General features: G+C 35.8%; 1 protein-coding gene across 1 annotated transcript; it reads left to right on the forward strand.

The window, feature by feature from the left end:
* Positions 1-6,806: 6,806 nt before the first annotated feature.
* On the forward strand, positions 6,807-25,678 carry LOC144966263 (uncharacterized). Its single transcript, XM_078902470.1, has 5 exons — positions 6,807-7,471; positions 17,692-17,906; positions 20,313-20,561; positions 23,084-23,642; positions 24,384-25,678. The coding sequence occupies exons 1-5, from the start codon at positions 7,243-7,245 to the stop codon at positions 24,653-24,655; spliced, it is 1,524 nt and encodes a 507-aa protein (XP_078758596.1). The 5' UTR covers positions 6,807-7,242; the 3' UTR covers positions 24,656-25,678.
* Positions 25,679-26,013: the final 335 nt, after the last annotated feature.

The following is a 26,013-nucleotide window of genomic DNA, read 5'->3' on the forward strand; positions in this document are numbered from 1 at the left end:
ACACACACACACACGCGCGCACACATAAACATACACGCAATGAGAACACACTACTACATAACACTGATCAACGCTAAATCAACACAACAGTGGACAGATAGAGTTGAGTGTGTGGTCATGAGGTGTCTTCGGTAAATTTTTTATGATATCTGTTTGACTTAACGAACTTTCAAACTGACTTTAAATTATAAAAGGAAATTAAGTTATCTGTTTATCTATCTGTAAAAAATACATTTCTATTTTTCAAATCTTTCAGTAGAGTTGTGCGCCGTATCATTTTTTTTATTGACTCAAATAAGCACAATGTTCTCCACAAGGCTATATTTTTAAAGAAAGGATGACTGGGAATCCACAATCCCGATCCTAACACTGAATAGCAAAGAACTCCAGACAGCGGGAGCAGCATGAATAAATGCACGATCAGCATAGGTCTTAGATCCATTTTTAGGAACGCTTAATCGTGATTGAGGGTTGGATCTTAAAAAGCGTGAGGGAGTGTAAACATTTATCAAATCTGATATATAGGTAGGAGAAGTTTCATTTATATGATTATAGCACATTACAGCAATTTTATATATAATCCTAAATCTAACAGGGAGCCAATGTCCAAAACAAAGGTGTGATATGATCACTTTTTTTTCTTTTCAAAACTAATTTTTCCGCTTGATTTTGAATGCACTGCAGTTTGCCGATGACATCATTTGGAATAGAATACATGAGCATGTTACAGTAATCAAGTCTAGAAAACATCAAGGAAGAAATGAGGGTTTGAACAGATTTTTGATCTAAAAAAATAGCCAATTGTGAAATTCTTCTGAGCTCGACATATAAAGTCTTACATAAAGTATCGATATGGCAATACATGGAAAGGATTTCTAGCTCTGTCAGTAAAATGGACTCTTTCGTTTTCAATTGTAATACAATTTTTATACTCACTTTTTATCAATTTTTTTAGGATCGCACAAAATAACTTCCGTTTTTTTCTTCCTTCCTTCATTTTGAGCCTGTTTATTGTCATCCAGTTTTTCACATCTTCTATACAAATTTCCATGTTTTTAATTAACGAATCTAATTCAGACGGATAGACAGAGCTATACACCTGGGTGTCGTCAGCGTACATGTGGTAGCTGACCTCATGTTTTCTTATTATTCCTCCCAATGGTTGTGTATAGAGAGTATAAAGGAGCGGGCCTAAAACGGAACCTTGGGGTACTCTATAATTTAAAGTTTGTGGGTTAGATTTGATGTTGTCTATCAGGACTGATTGTGTACGCCCGTCAATGTAAGACATAAACCATTCTTAGGCGTTCCCTGATACTACAAATGTCTTCGACAAACATGTAATTAATATGGAGTGATCTATGGTGTCAAAGGCTGCGCTTAGATCTAACAGCGCTAAGATGGAGATTTTTCCAGCATCAGCAGCACAAAGAAGATCATTATTAATTTTAATTAGGCCAGTTTCGGTATTGTGGTGTTGCCTGTAAGCAGATTGATAAGGTTCGTAGAGATTATATCTAAGTAAAGGATTTTTAAGCTGCCAAGCAACCACTTTTTCAAGGATTTTAGAGAGAAAGGGTAAATTGGAAACGGGGCGAAAATTTTTCAGCTCTTAGGGGGATAGATTTGCATTTTTTTTAGCAAGGGGGTCACAAGTGCATGCTTAAAAGAATGTAGTACAATTCCTGTAGACAGAGATTCGTTTATGATTGAAGTAATAATAAGGGCAAAAGGATATGAATATGAGAAATGAGTAACGATGTTGATATTGGGTCAAGAATCCATGTCTTTGGAGGTGAGGATTTGATTATCTCTTTGAATTCATCATCTGTAACAGGAGTGAATGAAGAAAACAAGGCATCGCCTTCGAATGTCCTAAAGTCAGGTGCTCCATATGAATTGCTATCTAGTTTCTTTCTAATTGAAGCTACCTTTTCCCGAAAGAAATTTCCGAATAGTTCAGGAATATCTCCCTCTGGAACCGACGTAGGATATGTGGATTTAGAATTTGAAGTAGACTTTCAATGAGTTGGTGAAGTGCGACAATCCTTGATCAAAGTGTTGTAATAAGACGACTTTGCTTCTTTGATCTTATGTTTTACGTTTTTGTTGTGATTTTGATAAATTTCTTTGTCAACTGTCAGGAGTTATTTTCGCCATTTTCTTTCAGCACGACGGCGCTCAGCTTTTACTTTTTTAATATCGTTGTTCATCCATGGTGCAGATTTTCTACTTGTGACGATGCGCGTCTTAATGGGGGCAAGATTGTTATGGAGATTTCTCAGTTCAGTGTTGTAAAAACCGATCTTGTCTTTGTTGACCATGAATTTTGGAATTATATCTATTAGCTCTTTGCAGAAAATTTCATCATTTATTCTTTCTCTTGATACGATGGTTCTCCTTTCTGGTTTCAAATTTTCTGCATCTGCCTCGAAAATGACGACAGAATGGTGGAGATACATCTGTCTGTTACATTTATGTTGTAGAGCGAAGTAGTTTGGTCGGTGATAATCCAATATAAAGTGTGACCTTTCTTGTGAGTGGGAGAATTAATGTGTTGAACGAGGTTGTGAATATTCATTGTCGACTTTATTTCCTTAACTTTCGAATCCCATGTGTCGACAAAATGCATATTGAAATCTCCGACAATGATCGGTTTTGTTCTTTTTGTTTCACTCTTCTCAATCTGATCTTCGAACTCGGGTATGAACCCCGAAACTCTCAATATATTCCTATTATTTGGTGGAGGTCTATACATACCCATAAATCTGATGGACTGTTCCTTTAGATGGACTGTGCATTCGCAACATTCGAATGTTTTGTATGATCTAATTTCCCTACTACTACTACTACTACTACTACTACTACTACTACTACTACTACTACTACTACTACTACTACTACTAGTAGTAGTAGTAGTAGTAGTAGTAGTAGTAGTCGTAGTAGTAGCAGTAGTAGTCGTAGTAATAATAGTAATAATAATAATAATAATAATAATAATAATAATAATAGTAATAATAATAATAATAATAATAATAATAATAATAATAATAATAATAATAATAATAATAATGATAATAGTTGTAGTTAATAGTAGTAATTATATTAATCGAAATAATATTAGCAGCAAGTTAATAGAAATAGTAAGTAGCAGTACTTTTTGTAGAAGAAGAAGGAGGAGGAGGAGGAGGAGGAGGAGGAGGAGGAGGAGGAGGAGGAGGAGGAGGAGGAAGAAGAAGAAAAGAAGAAGAAGAAGAAGAAGAAGAAGAAGAAGAAGAAGAAGAAGAAGAAGAAGAAGAAGAAGAAGAAGAAGAAGAAGAAGAAGAAGAAGAAGAAGAAGAAGGAGGAGGAGGATGAGGAGAGGAGGAGGAGGAGGAGGAGAAGGAGAAGGAGGAGGAGGAAGAGGAGGAGGAGGAGCACTTGGATTTTCTCACACTAATGCTGTTCCGATCCTTAATTAGAAGATAAGGTGAAAACGAAATCAGTGATTAATTGGTAAACAATGGTGAGCTGGGTCAAGGATTGCCTGAAGCTTGGGATTGTAAAGAATTAATTAATTGTGGAATAAAATGTAACAACCTGAGCAAACCTTTATTGTAAATTGTAGGATGCCTTAAAGCAGTTTTTTTTTGTATCGGATCACGAGAGTTGGGGAAGGGAAGGAGAGGGGGTGGGGGGAGGGTTGAAGTAGATGATTGAAGTGTATGCCGAAAAAAGATAATAAAGGAGTTGTAACGGGGGAATATTTGAACCGGGCTCTACATATTCCGGCTTATTTACTCTCTCTCTCTCTCTCTCTCTCTCTCTCTCTCTCTCTCTGCGTGTTTGTGTGTGTGTGTGTGTGTGTGTGTGCGTATATATATATATGTGCGTGTGTGTGTTGCATGTCTTAATTGGAGTCCTCCTCTATGCGCATAATATTATACAATTGTATTTTTACTTTTGTTATTGTGGGTCCTTACAGTCCCTACAGTTCATTTGGTATAGCTTAGAGATTTCGATCCGCATGTACCTGTCTCGGGTATAGTCGCCCCCCCCCCCCCTTTTTTCCCCCCTCCAAACCCTCATTTACAACAAACAGTGATTGTATTGTGGTATTTAAATATTTGTATCATATGTTAAATCCGAGAGGTGGTAAGTATTAAGTATTGGCTGCTGTCCGTTTGATGATCCAAAAGTCGAGATAAACTCCATCTCATTGGGCCATCTCGAGAGAGAGAGAGAGAGAGAGAGAGAGAGAGAGAGAGAGAGAGAGAGAGAGAGAGAGAGAGAGAGAGAGAGAGAGAGAGAGAGAGATGTGTGTGTGGGTTTGCACACACGTTTGTGTTTATGTGTATCTGTGCATGTATGTGTGTGTGTGTCTGTGTGTATATGTGTGTGTGCGTGCGTGCGTGTGTGTGTGTGTGTGTGTGTGAGAGTATTATAAAGAGAGTCTCAATGGACTGAATGTTCACTCCATCTGTCAGCGTTTCATACTGAACGCCTTCCTCAGTCCTGGGTTATCACTCGAAGTCGCTTTTCAATAATACGGACATTCTGTTCCCTTAACTTTTAATACGCTTCAACAGTCATGTCGTCACTTCCCTCGTAATGACACATGGTAACTTAGTTACTGGCTCTAAACTATCGGAACAATGGCGGACGCCCTTATGAAATATTTCTCCGACGAGCAGAAAAGTGTATCCAGAGGAGAAAAATATTATAAATATGAACATGTTTTGACTTTATACATTCTGATCACAAGACATATGAAAAGTTCTAGCCAGCATGAAGAATAAAAAGTACCGATTTTCTTTGTTTAGGACCACGATGGCCGCCGTTGCTGGGCGACGTGACACCAGATTATTGAATCCAATTATCCAATCTTTAATCACCCATGGTGGGCAGGAGGTCACGCTGTGTCTTCTATCCTCAACATTATTGTCCAAGTTGCTTCCTGTCTTTGTCTTGGAATGGGATTAACTTAGTCTTGACCTAGCTCTGGCTGTAGTCCTTGACTGGGAGGGAAACAGTCAAAATGTATAATTATCGTTTTGGGAGGCGATATTTTTCCCTTGTAAATCATCTCTCTGTCATGCACTATTATCTATTATTATTATTATTATTATTATTATTATTATTATTATTATTATATTATTATTATTTTATTATTATTATTATTTTATTATTATTATTATTATTATTATTATTATTATTATTATTTTATTATTATTATTATTATTATTATTCTTTTTAAATTATACAATGGTTTGTAAATATTTGATTCTATTCCTCTTGGTGGGGACCTGTGCTTGTGTCTGGATGAGACTTTTAGGTGATCTCAAACTAAGTACACCGATGTGTGCTCTTGGAATCTCCATCTGTTCCTATTCGACCCATTCCCCTTTGTCTTACTTTTTCTCGTGTCCTTTAATTGTAAGTCTATAAATTTTGTGACTATCTCATTTTCTTCCTTTTTACTGGCGCTGAAATGACCTAGCCGTGTCGCAAGCGCCGTAAAACCCTTAAAAACAACAACAAAAAATAAACAACAAAAACAAAAAAACTAAACAAAAACAAATCAATATTTAATCAAGATTATACTAGTGAGCAAAGAACTCCGTCAAATGCAAACCTGCTTTGACCGTGAAGAATTAACAAACCGAATCGGTATTCTTATTGTTGGTATGCGAATAAGTAAAATATTCACTAATGTTGCCCGCACATCAATGGTACAAACACACAAAAGTATTTGTAACCTGAAATGTTTAAAAGTCTGATTGAGAGTATTTATTAGTCAACGCCGGTCATTCAACTGATGGTATAAAAACAAAAAAAAGCTGACTTCATTTAATTAATTCTATCCAGATATGTGATTAGTTCTCAATTATTCTGATTGACATGTTTAAGGTTAATGTTCACATATATGTAAGTTTGTGTGTTGGTCACAGTTATTCAGGATTTAAGTGGTAGGTAAAATCCATGAATACATGAACGTAATGAGAAATTAGGGAAAATTAACCGGTGCTAACCGGTGTAAGATAAAGATCTGAATAAGTGTTTATGAAACGATGCCAGACAAAGCAAGAAAGGAAAAATACAGTTGAGGTTGACCGATTTTTTAGATGTTTTTTTTAATTATTTTTTTTTTTCGCGTATTTTTCTTCCTTGCTTTGTCTGGCACCGTTTCACACACACACACACACACTTGTACAGATCTTTCTCTTAACATAATAAAATGGTATGGATAGAATGAAGATGACGTCACTCTTGTCTTTGTTATCGTTTTTTGCCATCCGTGTTTATGAGTAATTGTCAATAAACTGTATTAACCAGACTACAAAAGTTCATGGTTACACAGTTTTGTGTGTTGTTCCGTTATATTTCTGGATGACAATGTTGTGAGCTTCTCAGCCAAGCGCATACTATCTATAGAATGAATGAAGTTGACACCCCTCGTCTCTTTTTAAATTGTTTATAGACCACCAGTCAGTTGAGTGATTAATTCTCAGAAATTCTCTCACGCAGACTATTAACGTGTAAGGTAACACATTTTTTGTATGTTGGTACAAATTATCTGGTGGGTAGAAATGGTGATTGTTTTGCTTAACCCCATACCACCAATAAAACTTGATTTCTTACGTCATTCAAACCTCAAAACTAGACTCTTTTAAAACCGCAGAAGCATACTTTCTTTCGTTTATTGTCTCCGATTTCCGATTCTGTTTTCACCCCCCCCCCCCCCCTTCATGTCTTTACACTCCCCATCCTCACCACTTCAAACAATGTAAGCCAACCACAATCACCTGCTTTGTGGTACCTACGTCACATTCGGGCCTTTATAAAAGGGTCGGAAAACGAAAACTAATGCTTCAAATTGTTAGGATAATAAGGATAGAAAACATTCTAAGAACTTTTAATAACAATAAGCTGGTCTAGATATAAATTCATTGCGAAGCCTAGCCTAGCGTAATCGGCAAAGGAGTTCAATTTGAAACCAGTCTTTAATCTAATTTTTATTATAATATTTTACATAAAATTCTTAATCTTAGTATATTAATACACCATCTAACATTTTCCTTTAAGTATTCAACATTCAGTTTAGAATATACAAAGAATACGTGCATGGACATTACTGTTAGTGCTTGTGACGACTTTGTGAATATATATTAATTTTTTTCAAGTGCCAGATTAATATCTTGAATCTCATAAATACTAAATTTTGGAACTTGAGTTAAACGTAAACAAATACATCGTAACAAAATGGCTCTAACAAAAACGGCTGTTGTCATAGTGTTGTGTCTGTTAGTGGTTATTTCTTGTGTTGATGCCGGAAAACGGAGATCTCGACGGACAAAACGGAATCACATGACATGTCGTCCTCGATCGTTGGTCAGGTATCAAATGACCGTTCACACTACCTGGGACAAGGAGACATTTCCAAAGATGTTTCCTACATACCGTCCACCAGCCCATTGGTCCCAGTTGATAGGTAAGGGATATGTGGTACTGTGGTATAGGTAAGACACTCGCTTTCGGATCGGAAGGTCCTGGGTTCGAGCCTCGCTCTCGGCGCATAGTTGAGTCCTTGGAAAAGGCTCTTTACTCACTTTCTCTCACCGTACTCAGGTGTAAATTGAGTACCTGGCCGTTAACAGCGTTGTCTTTGTCCGAAAAATTGTAATATCGCCTAACAGGCGGCATGTCCCGTCCTACATGTTAAATGTTGCTGTTGACCAGGGACCCCTTGTAAAGCGCTTTGAGCACATTTAGTGGATATTGCGCTATATAAAGCTCAATTTAATAACCACAGTGGCAGACCTGCCTACCTACTTTAAATTTGAAAATTTCGTAGTCTCTATGATCAGTAAAAACATAATAGATGTCATAACTACCTTTAAAAATTACCACATTGTCTTTCAAACGTTAAAATAGTGCCTTAATCTCTAACACCAGAACGTCGTTTCAAGAAGTTTTATTGAAATAAAGATCTTTATATTGTTCTCAGGTTGGAGCCCTGAACTCGTAGTACTACGAAATTTTCGTAATGGTGAGCAGGTCTGTACAGTTAATTAAATAGCTATGTACTGACAAAACACTTTTTGTTATACTTTTTGAGAATTAAAAAAAAATATTCAAATATCGATGGTTAAAATGACCTTAAGTCAAACATGAGGCTCTATTTTTTTCCAGTATTTTGTAAGAAGACATCAAAATTGCTGGTTTCCGGAGAAGCGCCGTATCAGCAAAATTGGTTAAAATGTTTTACAAATTGCAATATATGAATTAGGCTTTACTTATGTAGAAACTTGCACTTTTAGGAACAATGCTAGAACTTAGGAAATAGAAAAATACATTGACTTCTATAATATATCAAAACTCCAAACTTATCAGTTCTGAGACGATTGACTTATCTTCCATAGAATCAGTGCTAATATAAAAAGGACTTCAAACGGACGACCTAGACTGAATGGAGTGAAAATTTGGTTCCATATTTCTTGATATAAAATTGAGTACATTTTAAAGTTCAGTTTAAGTAAACTGCATATATGCGCTATTTAAAAAAAGTGGAACCGAATTGTTCTATTATAATATATTAGAATATGTAGGAGGCTAAAAAGAATTATTTAGCATCTACTTTTGTGAAAATGCTAGTAACCAGTGGCTTATTCGTGACAAATTGTTGTGAGGCAATTAGTTTTATAAGAAAGTCTTTTTTTTTTTTTCACGGTTTGTTCACCCACTATGTCATTCCAGTATAATGTCAGAATAAAACATAAAGACAACGCTGAGATATATTACAAATAATCTAAAACAAAGCATCGTTCTCTCCAATGAAACCATTTATTCAAATAGTCGTCCTTCGTCCAGGAGTTTGTCCCGGTTTTTATAGCTCGAAAAAGACAATAATAATAGGAAGCGAGTCGATCACAAAGTACTTAGCGCATGCTTCCTAATCACTACTGGGAGGTGAACAGGTGGGGGGTGGGAGGGGTCAGAAAAAATATCGACTGCACCCGGGTTCGATCCTGGTCCCTTTGTGTGCGAAGCGAGTGCTCTACCAACTGTGCTTTTGGGACCCCCCGCCATTAATTCAACACATTTCTTGTTAATTGGCGCCACAGAATTCCTATCAAACAATAATTTCTCCCTCCAGTCATTAATCTGGATACATTTAAAACTTTGCTGTTTATAACATGTTGTTGTATTTAAGGCTTCAAATAAAAAATAAATTACGAGGAAATGCTTATCCTGCGCGTTTGTGGGTTCAGGTACAATGCAGTGGGTTGTACAAGACGTCTAAGTAAAGACATTTACGAATGTGAGTGTGCATGAGAGAAAGAGAGAGAGAGAGAGAGAGAGAGAGAGAGAGAGAGAGAGAGAGAGAGAGAGAGAGAGAGGGAGTTTGATTGTGTCAAGTACTGTGATCTGTGCATCCTTTGATGTTGAACCGCACGCAGGTGATTGTGCCATTGGGCGAGTACCAGGTGATGTAACCGGTAGCATGCAAAACTATCACATGACTGATTTGAGTCTGATTTCATATGCTCTACGTTCAGGCCTGGAATTAAGTATTTTGCGCGCCAGAATAATGTGCCTATTGATGCTATGCGCTTATATCAAATTCTCACAACATCTGCCAGCCGAATATAACGTACTAGCACACAAAACCATATTATGAAACCTTAAACTTTTTAATCTGATGTATAGAATTTAGTGAGAACTAATAATTATAATAACTGTCTAAAAACAATAAGAGAGATCCGAATGACGTCAATTTCGTTATATCGATTAGATTATGAGCTATTTGTGCCCCCCCCCCTTTGTTTTTTAAATGGTAGTAGAATGCGGCTATGTGGTCTAGTGGTATGACACTCGCTTTCGGATCGGAAGGTCCTGGGTTCGAGCCTCGCTCGGCGCATAGTTGAATCCTTGGAGAAGGCTCTTTACTCACATTCTCTCACCGTACTCAGGTGTAAAATGAGTACCTGGCCGTTAACAGCGTTGTCTCTGTCCCAAAAAATTGTAATATCGCCTGACAGGCGTCACGTCTCGTTCTACAACTACATGTTATGTGTTGCTGTTGGCCAGGGACCCCTTGTAAAGCGCTTTGAGCACGTTTAGTGGACATTGCGCTATATAAAAGCTCAAGTTTTTTTTTTCTAGAAGTTAATATAATATCATGCCAAAAAGATAAATGGAAAGTCAAATCACCAAGAAAATTAGAAATTTCAGTTTGTGGTGTTAAGGAAACTATTTATATTTCACTCCTTATATTACCTACACCTTGTAGATAATGATGCCCATTAACAGTGGCTGGGCTCTATCGGTTGATTTGGTGCCATGAACCACCTAAAATTAAAAAAAAAGTCTGACAAATACTCCCTTTTAAATAAAAAATCATACGATCATTACCGCACTGCCTAATGTCAAAGAGTTGCGTATGTGTCTTTGTGACGTAGTCTGATGATGTGACTGCCACATCTCACTTTCGTTGGCACTCAGACATCTTGTGGCTACATATGGTGCCCCTAAAACAAAGGCTCCAGTTTATACTATAACCATTATCCAACAACAGCTGATTAACCCTGAAAAAGAGTTCAACTTTGCCATCTTAAAGAATTTTTTTTGGAGCGCACACATTCTGGATCCATTTTCATTATCATCATCATCATCATCATCATCATCATCATCATCATCATCATCATCATCATCATCATCATCATCATAACCGACTTAGAACCAACCACGGTCGCAACAAAGAAAGCCTCTATCGATGGAGACTCATTGACTCACCAATCTGCCAATACTGCAAAGGGGCACGTCAAACCATCGATCATCTGGTCCTGCAATGCCCAGTAACAAAATTAGAAGGGGGGTACGAAACATTCTTTGAAGCCGGAGATGATCTGACATCATGGATCGACAAACACAATTTGGAGGTGTAGCCATACGCTACTACTACTACTACTACTACTACTACTACTACTACTACTACTACTACTACTACTACTACTACTACTACTACGACTACTACTACTACTACTACTACTACTTCTACTACTACTACTACTACTACTACTACTACTACTACTACTACTACTACTACTAAGACTACTACTATCATCATAATCATCATCATCATCATCATCGTCATCATCGTCGCCGTCGTCGTCATCATATCAACAGCTTTTCTATCGCTTGCCAAATGATTAAATCAACCCCCCCCCCCCCCCTCGCGCGCGTAATTTCGCAATGTACGAAAAGGATCGGAAGTGTAAAACATCTAAGAGAGAAAGCGTATAATATAATGGTCTATGTGCTTACATAACCTTTGTTGTATGGCACGTCTTTAGACTCGTGAAAAACAAAGAAAGAAAAACTAAAAGAGTAAACAGGTGTTAAGGTCATATCGCTCCATAAAATAAATTGTACACAAAAATATCATAATAAAAGATCACGACTAACGTGACTATGGTTGTATTAGGTCGCTCGTATTTCACCAATTATTATATTATTTAAATCATTCTAATAAGCTTTGCGTTTAATGTATGGGATACTATCTATAACGTTTATTGCGACAGACAAGCAATACGTTGTAATATTTAAAAATTCTCAGTACTCATCGGCTTATGTAGTACAGTTGTATTCGCTTCTAATTCGTGTCAGTCTCAATTCGGTCCTATGCGCGAATAAAAATTGTTTTGAAAATGAAAATGAAACGTTGCTAATGAGGGGTGTGATTGTACTTTGTAAAAACATAACCAAAACAAAACGAAAACAAAACAAAATACAACAAAAAAATGACCAAAATAAAAATGAACAAATAAAAACTCCCCCACCTCCCCCAACATGTTTTTTTATATTGGGATAATTTCTACCAGTCCTAATTATATGGATCTCACCGACACAATACCATCAATATTGTGGCATTATATTTTGTTCCACGTGGTCTTGTAATAATAATAAATGAGCTTTTATATAGCGCAATATCCATTTAACGTGCTCAAAGCGCTTTACAAGGGGTCCCTGGTCAACAGCAACATTTAACATGTAGTATGGCATTCGCTTGTAGTTGTTTGGTTTGAGTCCCGCACCCAAGTGTAAACTGTTAATATGCTGTGGGCATTGCGTTATATTTTTTAAAAAAAATTCAAGCTCAAGTTTTGTTTACAACTCGCAACACAAGTGAACCAGATTTTAAGATTGACTTTCTCGATATTCCTATGACGTCGATGGCATCGCTTCCGATCATTTCCGGCCTTCATCCATTACCTGGCTTTGAATTCTGGCTCCTGTCCCAAGATACGTACCTGATACTTGTTGATAATGTGAAATTCAAAACGAGCAATATTTACAATAAGAATTTGGCTCGAAGCCAAACTAGATGACTCACAAGCCAACACATAAAATATTGACAAACAAAAAGAAACCAGTTAGAAAATACTTCTCTTTCAATGAGGTAAACATTTGTTGTTTCGTGATATTATGTCGCGGGATTACGCAGATATGAAGAATATTATTGTTCTTGATTAAAGGAAAAGTTGTCCCAAAATAAAGGTTTGGAAACCGCCTGGATTTTGGTAGAGTGGTCCGGACGCTAATAATTGCTTGTTATTCCCTTTTTGACTAGAATAAATTTCTAAATTAAATCCGTAAGATTGGTATGTCCGGTAATAAAACCGATTTAACACACACAAAAATAGTGTGAGCCAATTACGATTATTCCATACGGAGCACATTGGAATCACGAAAGTTTCGTCACCAGTTTCGCGTTTTCCTTTATTCGCCAAAAGCCGACAGGTAGCAAGCCGGCTGCAGGTAAATATGAACGAGCAAAATCGCGAAAAAGCAATCATTCGATTTTACTTGATTAACGCTTTACGGACGATGTTCAGAAAGACTTAGAAGAAGCCAACAATTACATAAATTATATGAAAAGAGTAAAAGTAGAAAAAGAAAAGTCGAAACGATATAAGTAACGTAGTAATAGTAGTAGTAGTAGTAGTAGTAGTAGTAGTAGTAGTAGTAGTAGTAGTAATAGTAGTAGTAGTAGTAGTAGTAGTAGTAGTAGTAGTAGTAATAGTAGTAATAGAATTTCTTGTTTTCGAAGAAGAAACCTCGAGTAACATTTTTAACTGCCTAGGATAACTATAAAAAGGGACTTTTTTTTGTAGAGGCAGTGTTTTTAGGTGGGTTGAACGTGTATCTGGTCATTTAGAAGAAAATGAGATGCTATCCAACACCAAACCTGGAAACCCCACAACCATGTCTTTATCTGACAAACCTTGTGATGGTTGCGTCCAAGCAGTGTCAACTCAGTGAATCAAATAAAGACAGAATAGAAGCATTGATCGGATCTCATAGAAGAACTTCTCTTGACGAGAAAGCATTTCACATAGACATTGAAGCGACTTAAAGCAAGAATTCGTCGAGTTAGACCGGATTTGGAGATGGAACGATTACTGTTTCTTCATGAAAATTTCTTTCCACTTACAAGTGTAAGGAAAAGGGAGGTAATCGATGGACAACGCTGTCTCGCCCTCTGTATTCATCAGACTTGACACTTTCAGACTTCCATCTTTTTGGTTCACTGAAGGAGACAATGAGAGGACATCGCTTTGAAGATGACGAAGAAGCCGAGACAGTTATGAAAAGTTGGCTGAAATTTCAGTTTTACGAGGACAGAACACATGGCCTTACAAAAAAAAAGTGGATTGAGGCCATCGAGAGAGTTGAGAAGTAACATTATACTTGGTTCATGCCAAGCTTTAATTTGAGGTATGATGGTATAGGTATGGTATTGATTCAATTTGTTTTAAAGTAATAAACAGTCCCATTACTTTTTGACCCACCCTCGAAGTAGTAGAAGTAGTAGTAGTAGTAGTAGTAGTAGTAGTAGTAGTAGTAGTAGTAGTAGTAGTAGTAGTAGTAGTGGTAGTAGTAGTAGTTGTAAGACAACCCCTCCCCTGCCACTTCCGTGACAGGATATTTGAATAATGACGGATACACTGTTGTTCTTGATTTTACATACTTTGACATGGATGTATATGAATGTACTGTATGCACAATACTTAGAATCAATGTTGCTTTGGCTAACGAGGAAACAAAAAGTTAAAGGAATTTCTTTGGTATGTGTAGGAAATGATGTACAAAGGGGCTGAACTTGATCTCGACGCTTGGTCCAAGGCCGACGGACATTTTGACAGCAGGTAGTAGATAATCTATTGTTTTATATTGAATACATTACACGTACGTATCATGGCCAAAGTGGTGATGGATAGGTTTCGTGATATAATGGCATTACAGATATTATCGCTTGTGATTAGTGACCTGTCGTCAACGATTGAGACGTTGTAAGTTTAAATCATGGTGGTAACCCTAACACTCAATAGTGAGAAAAGCTCTTAACATGCCATTTCTCAAGCTTTCATTAGAAGTTAAACTGCGAGAACAAACCTAACAGTTGATATGCAAAGCTAAACATTGAAATAGTTACGATCATTCGCCATAAAAAACAACAACTGTATAGTATATCCGCACAACGTAAGTGTTGCTCTTTGAAATGTACTCAGCAGCAATGACTATAACAGCTTCCAAAATCCGTCTTCAGTCAACACTCCCCACCCCCTTTGTTTTAAACAAAAGACAAAAAAAAAAAAAAAAAAAAAAAAAAAAAAAACGAAAAAAAAAAACGAAAAAAAACAAAAAAAACAAAACAAAAACAAACAAATACAATCAATTAAAACTGCAATACCTGGAGCTTAGGTTCTTTTATCTAGGTTTAAAAAAAAAAAAAACTAATGCGAAGAAATATCAAATTTCAATAATTGACATAAAACAGGTGATTGATAACGTTTCGGATTTCCCCCTTCATCAAAATAACGATCGATCATGTAAAAAAGAATTGAAACAAAATAGATTGTGTCAAGACAAATTATATACTATACTTTACGCTTTTAGGCTTTAGGCTTCATTATTGCACGGTAAAAACTGTGCATTCTGCAACTTACATCATCCATAAAAAACGAGTCCTTCGCTATCATAAAGAACATCGATCCAGAGTTTATTCCCGTTTTCATATCGCTAAACGGACATTGAGAACTTAGTTGCTCCAATTCAACAAGACGTCACTCTATTGTCAAGTCGCCTTACTTTCACCAGATCGAATGAACCCTGTTATCCTTTGTAACTGTAATTAATAAAACTCAGTCCCTCACTATGGAACCGGAGTTTATTCCCGTTTTCATATCGCTAAGCGGACATTGATAACTTAGTTGCTACAATTCGGTCTTCCGCCAAGTCGTCTATCGCCAGATCGAATAAACCCTGTTACCGTTGCATCGCCGACTGTCATCAGCTGTAGTGCATATCTATGGTGTCAACGTGTAACATGGACAAAGATTTGATGACTAATATTCCTGTTCACATTCCATGTCTTCGTGCTAATCCTCCATACTCAAGTTGTCAGTCACCGATATGCTCGGCAATCTTCAAACAAAAACTCCGACATCAGCACATAAAACCAGTCCTACATTTCTATTTTGTTGTAATATTATTTTTGTTCATTTTCCCCTAAGCGAGACATAATAGGCCTTACAATTCTGCATTGTTGATGATTAACGGCGTAGTAGTAGAAGTAGTAGTAGTAGTTGTAGTAGTAGTAGTAGTAGTAGTAGTAGTAGTAGTAGTAGTAGTAGTAGTAGTAGTAGTAGTAGTAGTAGTAGTAGTAGCGGCGTAGTATGAAGAAGTAGTAGTAGTTGTTGTTGTTGCAGTAATAGTAGTAGTAGTAGTAGTAATAGTAGTAGTAGTAGTAGTGGTAGTAGTAGTAGTAGTAGTAGTAGTAGTAGTAGTAGTAGTAGTAGTAGTAGTAGTAGTAGTAGTATAATAATAATAATAATAATAATAATAATAATAATAATAATAATGATAATAATAATAATAGTAGTAGTAGTAGTCCACCAAGGAGTCCAAGGCGACTGTTAACTTCTGATATCACAATACAGCCTGGCTTTGAAAAAATAAAAACATTCTTAAAATTTTGACTAGAAAACATTCTTCGAATATCGGTTAAAGTGACCATTATTTTGTCCAAAAAAAAAAAAGAAGAAAAAAAAAGAAAAAACAAAAACAAAAACAAAAAAGAAGAAAAAAACAAAGAAAATAAAATCTTTAAAATGTTTTTGTTTGTTCACAGTACAGAAGAATACTGAGCACATAATAATTCGGTCGTTCTTCCGATCTCGGCTTAATAATAGTTAAACTCTTGGACTGTTTATCTCATCTTTGACGTCAAGTGTTTCTGATGACGTATTGTTCATGTGCGAGTATCCTGTTGATATCTCGCTTTCAGTAGTGGATCCTTTCATAAGTGAAAACTGCGCTGGGCTCTCACCTTGTTAACAATGTTGCGTACGTCAATTGAAATCACGTAGATTTAGGCATGTCGACATGGATAATTTCCTGAAATGACACTTCATACATCAACGAAAATGGTTGTTTTTTTCATAGTCCGTAGACACAACCCCAAAATGATCTGATCGTGACAAATATGTAGTTAAATTGTGCGGCTATGTGGTCTTGTGGTATGACACTCGCTTTCGGATCGGAAGATCCTGGGTTCGAGCCCCAGATAAACTAACATAGTTGAGTCCTTGGAAAAGGCTTTTAACTCACATTTTCTCATCGTGCTCAGGTGTAAAATGAGTACCTGGCCGTCAACAGCGTTGTCCCTGTCCCAAAAAAATTGTAATATCGCCTAACAGGCGTCATGTCTCGTCCTACATGTTAAGTGTTGCTGTTGGCCAGGGACCCCATGTAAAGTGCTTTCAGCACGTTTAGAGGATATTGCGCTATATAAAAAAGCTCAATTTTTTTAAAATGACTAAAACAATCAGTTTTAAAGATGTAAAACGTCGATGTCACTGAACAGATCAATTATTGGTCGATGCATTTGGAGATAGAATCTCTAGAAATTAAATAACCGTGTTGATATTATTGTTGTATAGCCCGGCAATTGTGTAAGCTTTATGCCCTTTTATGTAGCATCAACGATTACACCAGGCACGCGACACTTTGTGTGGTTTCTGGTCAAATAGGTGACAAAAATAGTTTCTATCCTATCATTAGGTAACATACTTTACTCTTACAAACACCATCATAATTTAAAATGAGTTACGCTCAGACAAGAAGCTCGACAAGAATTTGTGTAGTCATGAATGAAATGGAAATCGAATTTCAAAAGGCTTCCGAAGGACTGAGAAATTAAACAAGCATCGCAATTTTTTTTTATAATAAAGAAATAAAGGAAAGAAAAGAAAAACACGAGCATTATTTTAGCACATTATTCAGTAAATTTGCTAAAAGCGCTTTACATGGGATAGCTAGCCAATACGAGACTTAACTTGTAGGACGAGACATGACGCCTGTTAGATGATATTACAATTTTTTGCGACAGAGACAACGATGTTAGTACTCAATGTGTACCCGAGTACTAACGAAGAATGTGGGTAAAGAGCCTTTTCTAAGCGCTCAACTATGCGCAACTCAAAGCGGCATTCGAACCAAGGATATTTCGATCCGAAGCGAGTGACATACCAGAAAGACTACTTATCCGCATATATAGCGTTGGGAAATGTGAAACCGGTGATACGTGTCACATAAATGACACATCTATACTATGTGTGTATAGTCAAATTATTCTCATTTCAGGTCGTAGTCACGGAAACAACTATAGAATGTGGAAAGATGGTGGTAACGCAAGTATTGCTGTTCAAAAATTTGCCGAGAAAGAGAATGCAGAGTTCTTCGACCTGGAACTTTCCCAAGGATACAATGGTGTTCTAGATGCTTTTGTTGCTCCGACCATAGAGACAAGCGTGGGGCAAACGTCGACTGTCGTCTCTTTAGATGGTAGACATTCGAAGGTAAGGGTTGGCAATTTGTCTTTCAGCTTACATCTTGTAGCGCGAAAATTTACAAATATCCGAAAAATGAAAAACTTCCGAATTATTAAAATACATTTCATGCCATTGTCTGTTTTCATTGTTAATTCTACACACATTTGATTCTTTTAAAACATATTTTGAAACTTTATAAAAAGTGATACGAGTTTGATAAATTCGATTAAATGGATGATAATATTATAGTTAGCAGCATGACTGTGGGCGGTGCGTGATTGATGAAAAAAAGGCCTATGAGTGAGTAACAATCCACTCAAATTATGCTAAAAGACTATAAGGATTTTCATAGATTTTGTTATTACGATATTGTTAATTGATATTATAAGCAATAGTTTAACAGATACAAATATGCAAATGAGCATCGAACAAAGCAGTGTGAGGCTGATAGCAAGTAGTATTTTGAGATGAGGTGTAGGTGGCGTGTTCTCTTTTACCAATGTGAACGATGGAAGTGGTTTTTTTCATTAATTAAATTAAATTTTATTTTAGTTTTTAAAGTCAATATTACAGATTTGTCGATGGCCTGAATAGAAATTATGAGAAGGAACAAAAGAAAAACCCCCAAAAAACCAACACAATCCCCGTCTTAAAAACTAAAGTTTGTAACATATCGTAAGAAGCTGACACTGAACTTTAACTTAAAGGAGCTATTATTATAATTCAGGATCGGTAAATCATGATCTAGAATAGTCTTTTAATTTTAGTTATTATTTTTTCTCGTATAAAAGACACCCACACTAATCGATTATATATATATATATATATATATATATATATATATATATATATATATATATATATATATATATATATATATGTGTGTGTGTGTGTGTGTGTGTATATGGATAGATTCAATGAAAAGAACGTAGCGATAGATTACAGTGATATGTAGACAAATAAACAGAGTTATATCGAACGATGGCTTTTTCGTGTAGATAGAGAGATAGATATAGATAGATAGAAAGACAGATAAAATAAGATAGATAGATATAGATAGATAGATAGATAGATAGATAGATAGATAGATAGACAGACAGATAGATAGATAGATGGATGGATATAGACATGTAGATGGATGTAGACAGGTAGATGGATAAAGATCGTTAGTTAGATAGATATAGATGGATAGATAAATAGATGGATGTAGACAGGTAGATGGACCCAGATCGTTAGTTAGATAGATATAGATGGATAGATAAATAGATGGATAGATATAGACAGGTAGATGTACCCAGATCGTTAGTTAGATAGATATAGATGGATCGATAAATAGATGGATAGATATAGACAGGTAGATGGACCCAGATCGTTAGTTAGATAGATATAGATGGATAATAAATAGATGGATAGATATAGACAGGTAGATGGACCCAGATCGTTAGTTAGATAGATATAATGGATAGATAAATAGATGGATAGATATAGACAGGTAGATGGACCCAGATCGTTAGTTAGATAGATATAGATGGATAGATAAATAGATGGATAGATATAGACAGGTAGATGGACCCAGATCGTTAGTTAGATAGATATAGATGGATAGATAAATAGATGGATAGATATAGACAGGTAGATGGACCCAGATCGTTAGTTAGATAGATATAGATGGATAGATAAATAAATGGATAGATATATAGACAGGTAGATGGACATAGATCGTTAGCTAGATAGATATAGATGGATGACATTACTGAATATTATTATGATGGGTATCGTGACAATATTTGTTGTTCTCTCCCAAGCTAACCTTTAACCAATAGTAATGTAATGACGAAGACTCACAGACGTTAACCTATTCCATTACACTTGCAAGGGTCATGTATATTTACACAGGCTCAACAATCGATGTCAATGACATGCGCGATGCATTTCGATAAGGTAAAAATAAGAAGCGATTGATCTAGGTAACCTAAGCAAGAACCGGGATGATTGTTGACGCATGTGTTTTGTGAATAACCCTTTATTGTTAACTCCGGATAAGTCGATAGACACGGAACTATCAAAATAAGTGCTATTTAATCAATCGTGATTTAGAAAGTTTACGGGTTAATTGAGTTTATTTACAAATAATCGGGATAAAGTTGTGAATTTCAGGTATTCACTTTAATTGGATTTGGATCGTCTGGGGAAAATACTTTTGACTCATTCGGTACTTTCCGACTGGTAATTTTTATCAATGACGATATACATATATATATACTTTTTTTTAATGAAGAAAGCACTGATAGATTAGTACTGGAATAGATTATTACTGAAAATATGACAATGACCTGGGGAAAAAAAACAAGAAAAAAAACCCCACGAGGAAGCGAAGTAAAAAACAAACAAATACAAAGAAAAAAAATTTATAAAATCCTAAATTTCCTGCAGGTCTCGTTCATGATGAAGATCGTCCCAAGTCCAGACTGGTTCATTGGACTTGATTCAGCAGAGCTCTGTTACCGTGGTCGGTGGCGAAAAAGCTATTTCCGTGACCTTCGACCTTTCGATGCTGGAACTGATCAAGGTCTGACTTTCACATCTCCAAACTGGGCTAACGACCCACAGGAACCCATTTCTGCCATCACATCGTCTTCTCCTAATCACCCAGCCAGCTCCTTTTTCTACCCAGAGTACGAGGTCAGTATACAATACATCAGTAACAAGATTTCATTCAAAAATAAGGCTAATTTCATACAATTAATGATAGAGTAGATACCTTAACAATCGGAAGACCCAAATTTTGAGTTCCGTTTTCAGCATCTTTGCCTTTTACAGAACAAGAGATTATATATGATTTGTTAATATTTGAGTGTATTCCTCTTAGTAGGGACCTGTGCTCATGTAAATTTGAGACTTTTAGGAGATCTCAAACTAAGAACTTTGATAGTGTGCTCTTGGAATCTACATCATTTCCCTATTTGAACCAATTCCATTTTGGCTGCCTTATTCTTGGATGTTTTACTATCCCATTTTCTTCCTTTTTACTGTCGCTAATATGACCTTAATGTGATGTACACGCCGTAAAACCGTTAAAAACTAAAACAATAGCCTCTATTCACTTTGCAGCTGACGCCTGAGGAATCTCGGAAAATCCTCTTAAGACTCGTTTTCCCACAAGAGCGGATACAGGGAAAATAATGTATTTTTTTATCATTTTATTAATGTATGAAATTAACTCAACTATTTTTCCTCGATTGCATTTGCATTCATATTAATTGTTAATTCCGATACATTAAACAAATGCCTTCTTGAATTAGTTATAACTTGCCTGCTGTGACGCTATGTAAATTCGGGATGAAAAAAATTTAGTCATTTTTAGTGTCTAAATTTTATTGATTTATAAACATATATAAATAAAGACGAAGAGTCTCACGGCAATGAGACCGGACATTCCACATTCAAATGTCAGGACCTTTAAAACCGATGCCGATTGTCCTTGCACTTATACAGTGGAACATACTTATAATGAACATGCTTGAAACGAATAGTTGGAAATAACGAATGCATTTATATATGTCATATTCCTCCGCCCTTCATACTACAGTATTGCACTTTAAATAACGAACAACTGACATAAAGAACTATTTTTTTCTAAATTACGTGACTGTTCTTTATTTCCATGTTCTATTGCACCCCAGGCGAAGGTTTGCTGGATAAAATTCAGTTCCAGCTTTAATCATAGATTCAGACGAAATACAAACACCCTTTGAACGGTAAAAGTGCGAGCCTTTATGTGAGTCTCATATGTGAATTGAGTTCCATAAAAATTGAGATCGCTGTGAGGAAAAACTGACTTATGTATAAACGATTAGGGGCCGTTCAAATTAATCTTGCACCCCCTTCCCTGCTGTTACTGTTACACTATTCTCATATTTGCCTCTACTAATCCCCTCCTCTTTCAATGTAATATTACATTACATTTTTCAATGTTCGGTCAGCTTCTAAAAATCCATCCTTTTTAGCTCATGGCAGATTCATCCGCACAATCTCTCTCAATGCCTTCAGGCTGGATCTCGTCTATGGGTGGCCTCCCGTGTGCATGTTTCATTTGGCAAACAGTCTGCTACGCCTTTTAATGTTTCATTTTATTATTTTTTTTTCTTTATTCCGTAAGCTTTTTTATTCTTTCATCAGCTCCAATAACTTTTAAGCTTTTACTCCTTTTCTTTAAGCGCTTTATTAACTTTCCTCAGTAAGGATTTTAAAGTTGGTGATGGGAAGGGAATAGCCTGGTATCTGATTATGTTGTGTCTCAATTCAATGAATTTATTGCATCAGCAAGCTAGTCTCTCTCAGGTGTTTTTTTAAAGCATTGTGGAGTTGGGAGTCAAGGTTAGAGGAGTCGAGTTAATCTAAACTTCAATACAGGTTCCTTCTTCCATTGTCAATATTACTGTGCCAGCCATGTAGCTACCTTACCCAATATAATTCCTTCACCTCTTTATCAATATCATCGCTTTTTTTTTAAAAAAGGAAGCAGACTTCAGCACAGTTGACAAATTTCTTTATTGTAATTTTTGCTTGTTTTATTTTAATTTTTTATTTTGAGACCATGTTTGAATTGTTGAAATGATAAAAACTTCAAATTGAAAGTAGCGAAAACTATTTCCAGGTTTATAAAACTGTTTTATGTAAAAATGGTCATAATCTAAATTGTTTGTGTAAATGGAAATAGTCAAATAATAAATTTTGGTCGTTCATATCTCAGTGTAATATTACATTTAGTCAAGCCCCCCCCCCTTTTTTTTTATTTTCTTTCTTACTGACACGTAAGATAATAATATGTGATTGAACGGCCTTTACATACGCAGGTAATCAGGGTTTTGAATCTTTAAAAGTTGTGAAAAAGAAACAATAAAAAATTCAGTTCCCCTTTAACTCAAATACTCTCTGTTTGGTTTCAATTTTCAGATTAAATAACTATGTTTACATGTTTTATACAGCAGGCATCGCTGCTTATCAGGCTAGTATACGCACACTCAGTAGCTGCTATTTACGGATATTCAAACATAAGAAATATTCGGTAGCGTCTATAATTTGCCATATCCACTGACTCTTTTGCTTCTTATTAAAAAATATGTTTAAAATCAAAGTACGTAAACGACTTGGTATTTCAACGATTATTTCTCTAAAAAGCTTTTATCTGTGCTCATTTTCAGGTTCTTCCAAGGCTGGCCCATGTCGAATTCGAAATGATATCTGAATACAGACTTAGAAAAGTGCACAAGAAAATCATTCAGGTTGCCAAACAAAATGTGAACGTTGGAACTACAAGTCAGAAAGCAACTGAAATGGAAGCCATTTTGAAAAATATTGAAGGAAGCCATATTTCTGGCAAAACTGTTTCCGCTTCAAAGGAAAACAAAACATCAGATTCACATTCAGTAGCCACCAACAGCCACAACAGTAATGGAAACAATCTTTTTTCATTGATATCTAAACCCCGGAAGGAAGGCGTGGACGACATTGTCAAAACAGACGTAACATTTTCAATGAAGAGCAGACAACATAACAAACAAAACGATGGAATGAGAAATCTGCCATTAGCTGAAACAAATACAAAAAGAGAACCAGGAAAACCAATGCAATCTTTGGGAAAACTTGAGGCCAGATCAATGTCTACAAGTGAGAGACAGATGACTAAACTGCAAGATCAATATCTCAATGACGACACTGATTCAAATGAAGCAAGAATATCAACGAAGGATAGACTTGAAGGTAATCATCAAATTTACGTTCTTACTTTAAAAGATATTGCAGCCAACTATTTTTATTCAAAACATAAATATTCGGCTCTCAATAAAGCATTATCTATTCTAAAGAAACTATCTTTAAAAAAAAAACAGGCTAGCGTCCCCCCGTTCTTTAACAATTTATTAACAAGAAATCCATCTTACCACACTCAAATTAGAAAAATAACAGTGAAATATATATTGTACATTGAAACCGTGCCCTCAAGGCTACCTAGACTATAAGCATACCACTTCAAGACCATATATATAGCACATACATGGAGAATATTCATTTTTAAAAAAAATTAATAATAAATTTAAAAAACAAAACAAAAAAAAAACAAACAACACATACACACCCAAAACAAACAAAAAACAAAAAAACAAAACAAGCACAACGTACAAAGGAGAGGTATCGATTTTACAACCACATCTCTCTCATCTTATTCTTATGCCAAACGACATTAACGTCCTCATTCTAAATTCCATTTTACCCAAGTTATAATGGTTTCTTTGTTAGCCCCCCAAAAATATACAGCTAAAAACTTGTTATTATAAACAAATATCCTTTTCCCTCATCATATATAATTATGCTCTCTGTATCAAGTGTTCTTAAGAAGCATTTGGTAGCAAACAGCGCTATAATCATCATCTTTAGTTATAAATTGTTACAATTGGATCAACTTTTTTCTTTCTATTTCACCCCCCCCCCCCCCCCCCCAAACAGCCTATAGAGAACGAGTAGACTGTCAGGTGTCCGAATGGTCTGAATGGAGCGGCTGCAGTCAGACGTGTGGATTTGGAAACAAAATGCGATCAAGGGAAGCGACAATACTACCCAAACATGGGGGTGCTCCCTGTCCATTGCTGAGAGAGGAAACGCTTTGTGGGAGCATGCGTAATTGTCAGTGGAAGCATTTCTCATTGATGAGAAAGAAAGTGAAATCACCATTCAAGACACTGAGACGCAAACTTGTAAGAAGACGGAGAAAGCACTAGTGTACAAAAATTGTTGATATTGTTATAAAATCATGCACAGTAATTTGGCTTAACCGAAATTCAGGAAAGCAATACAACATAAATCATTGATAGTCAAGGGATATCAATCACTCCAAAACACTAAATTATTGTTGATAACTACCGAGTTACCTCCCTTATATTGCATTGTAATGACTTTCAACTTGAATTGTGATCCACGACACGAATGTTAATTGGGGATCTTGAAACATTCAATGATTCAGTCTCCAGTGGATTTCATACAATCGATATTCCTTTCCAAAAAGCAAGGAAATTGGAAATATTGAACATTTTAGACAAAAAGTGGCAAGCAATTCCTTTAAGATTTAGTGTAATTTTGACACACACTATTTGGGTTCTCGAATTTATTTATTTTTTATTTCTGTTTATTTAATGTCTTAGCCATAATCGGTTGTTAACTGAAATGTTGTTACTGTAAAATATTGTAAATATTTGACAAAAGTGTTTCAAGTAGAAGATGTGTCATTTTGTACAGTAATGTATTTTATATAATTTTTTATACTTTTGATACAAAAAATAAAAATATATAAAGATATTCTGTATTTCACTATGGTTTTCAGACATAATAAAGGTACGCATTTATGTTGCTGGTAAAATCAAAATAGCAATAGTATCATAAAACCTTCCCATACCCCACAAAGCCTGCTTATCGCCATTGTAAAGATGAGCAAGGAATTATAATAATTTTACAATAAATCCATTTGTTCAATGCCACAAACGTGGCGGTATGATAAGGATTTACTGTAGCCTAAAAGAAATACAGAGGCAAAGTTCAATTTTTCAATTCATCAAAAAAAATTTGAACAAATATGAAAATCAATGGTCTACATTTTCTGCTTAGTTGCGAACCCTGCATAATTATGTACTGTTCATATAGAAAAAAAAAATCTTCTCACTGCTCTCAATTCCCGTCCTACAATATCAGTAGACCATTGCCTAGTTTTAGTTTCTCTTTTAAGTATGAATAAACGCTTGTGTGAATCAGTTTTGTTTCTTTCTTAATTTTGTTTATTCTACACAAATTAACCACAATGACAGGAGAACGAGGTACTACATCCAGAAAATCATTATTTCACCAAACTATTTCCAGACATCCTGCTATTATTTACTTCATATTGAATTTATATGAACACATTGGTTGTAACTGTGTTGGTGTGCCTGATATAACGGGGGCATTTTTCCTGGAAGGGTAGAGGTTTCTTGAAGATGAAGTTCAATGTTGAAACCTTCATTGAAGATGATTCACACAACACGCAGGACAAACTTGGTACAGATCAACATCAGTTTCAGCTACACACAGATCACAGAACAGGCACCCT

Source organism: Berghia stephanieae, chromosome 2 (assembly GCF_034508935.2).
Source record: "Berghia stephanieae isolate SIO BIC M18660-M18661 chromosome 2, UCSD_Bste_1.3, whole genome shotgun sequence".
NCBI lineage: Eukaryota > Metazoa > Mollusca > Gastropoda > Nudibranchia > Aeolidiidae > Berghia > Berghia stephanieae.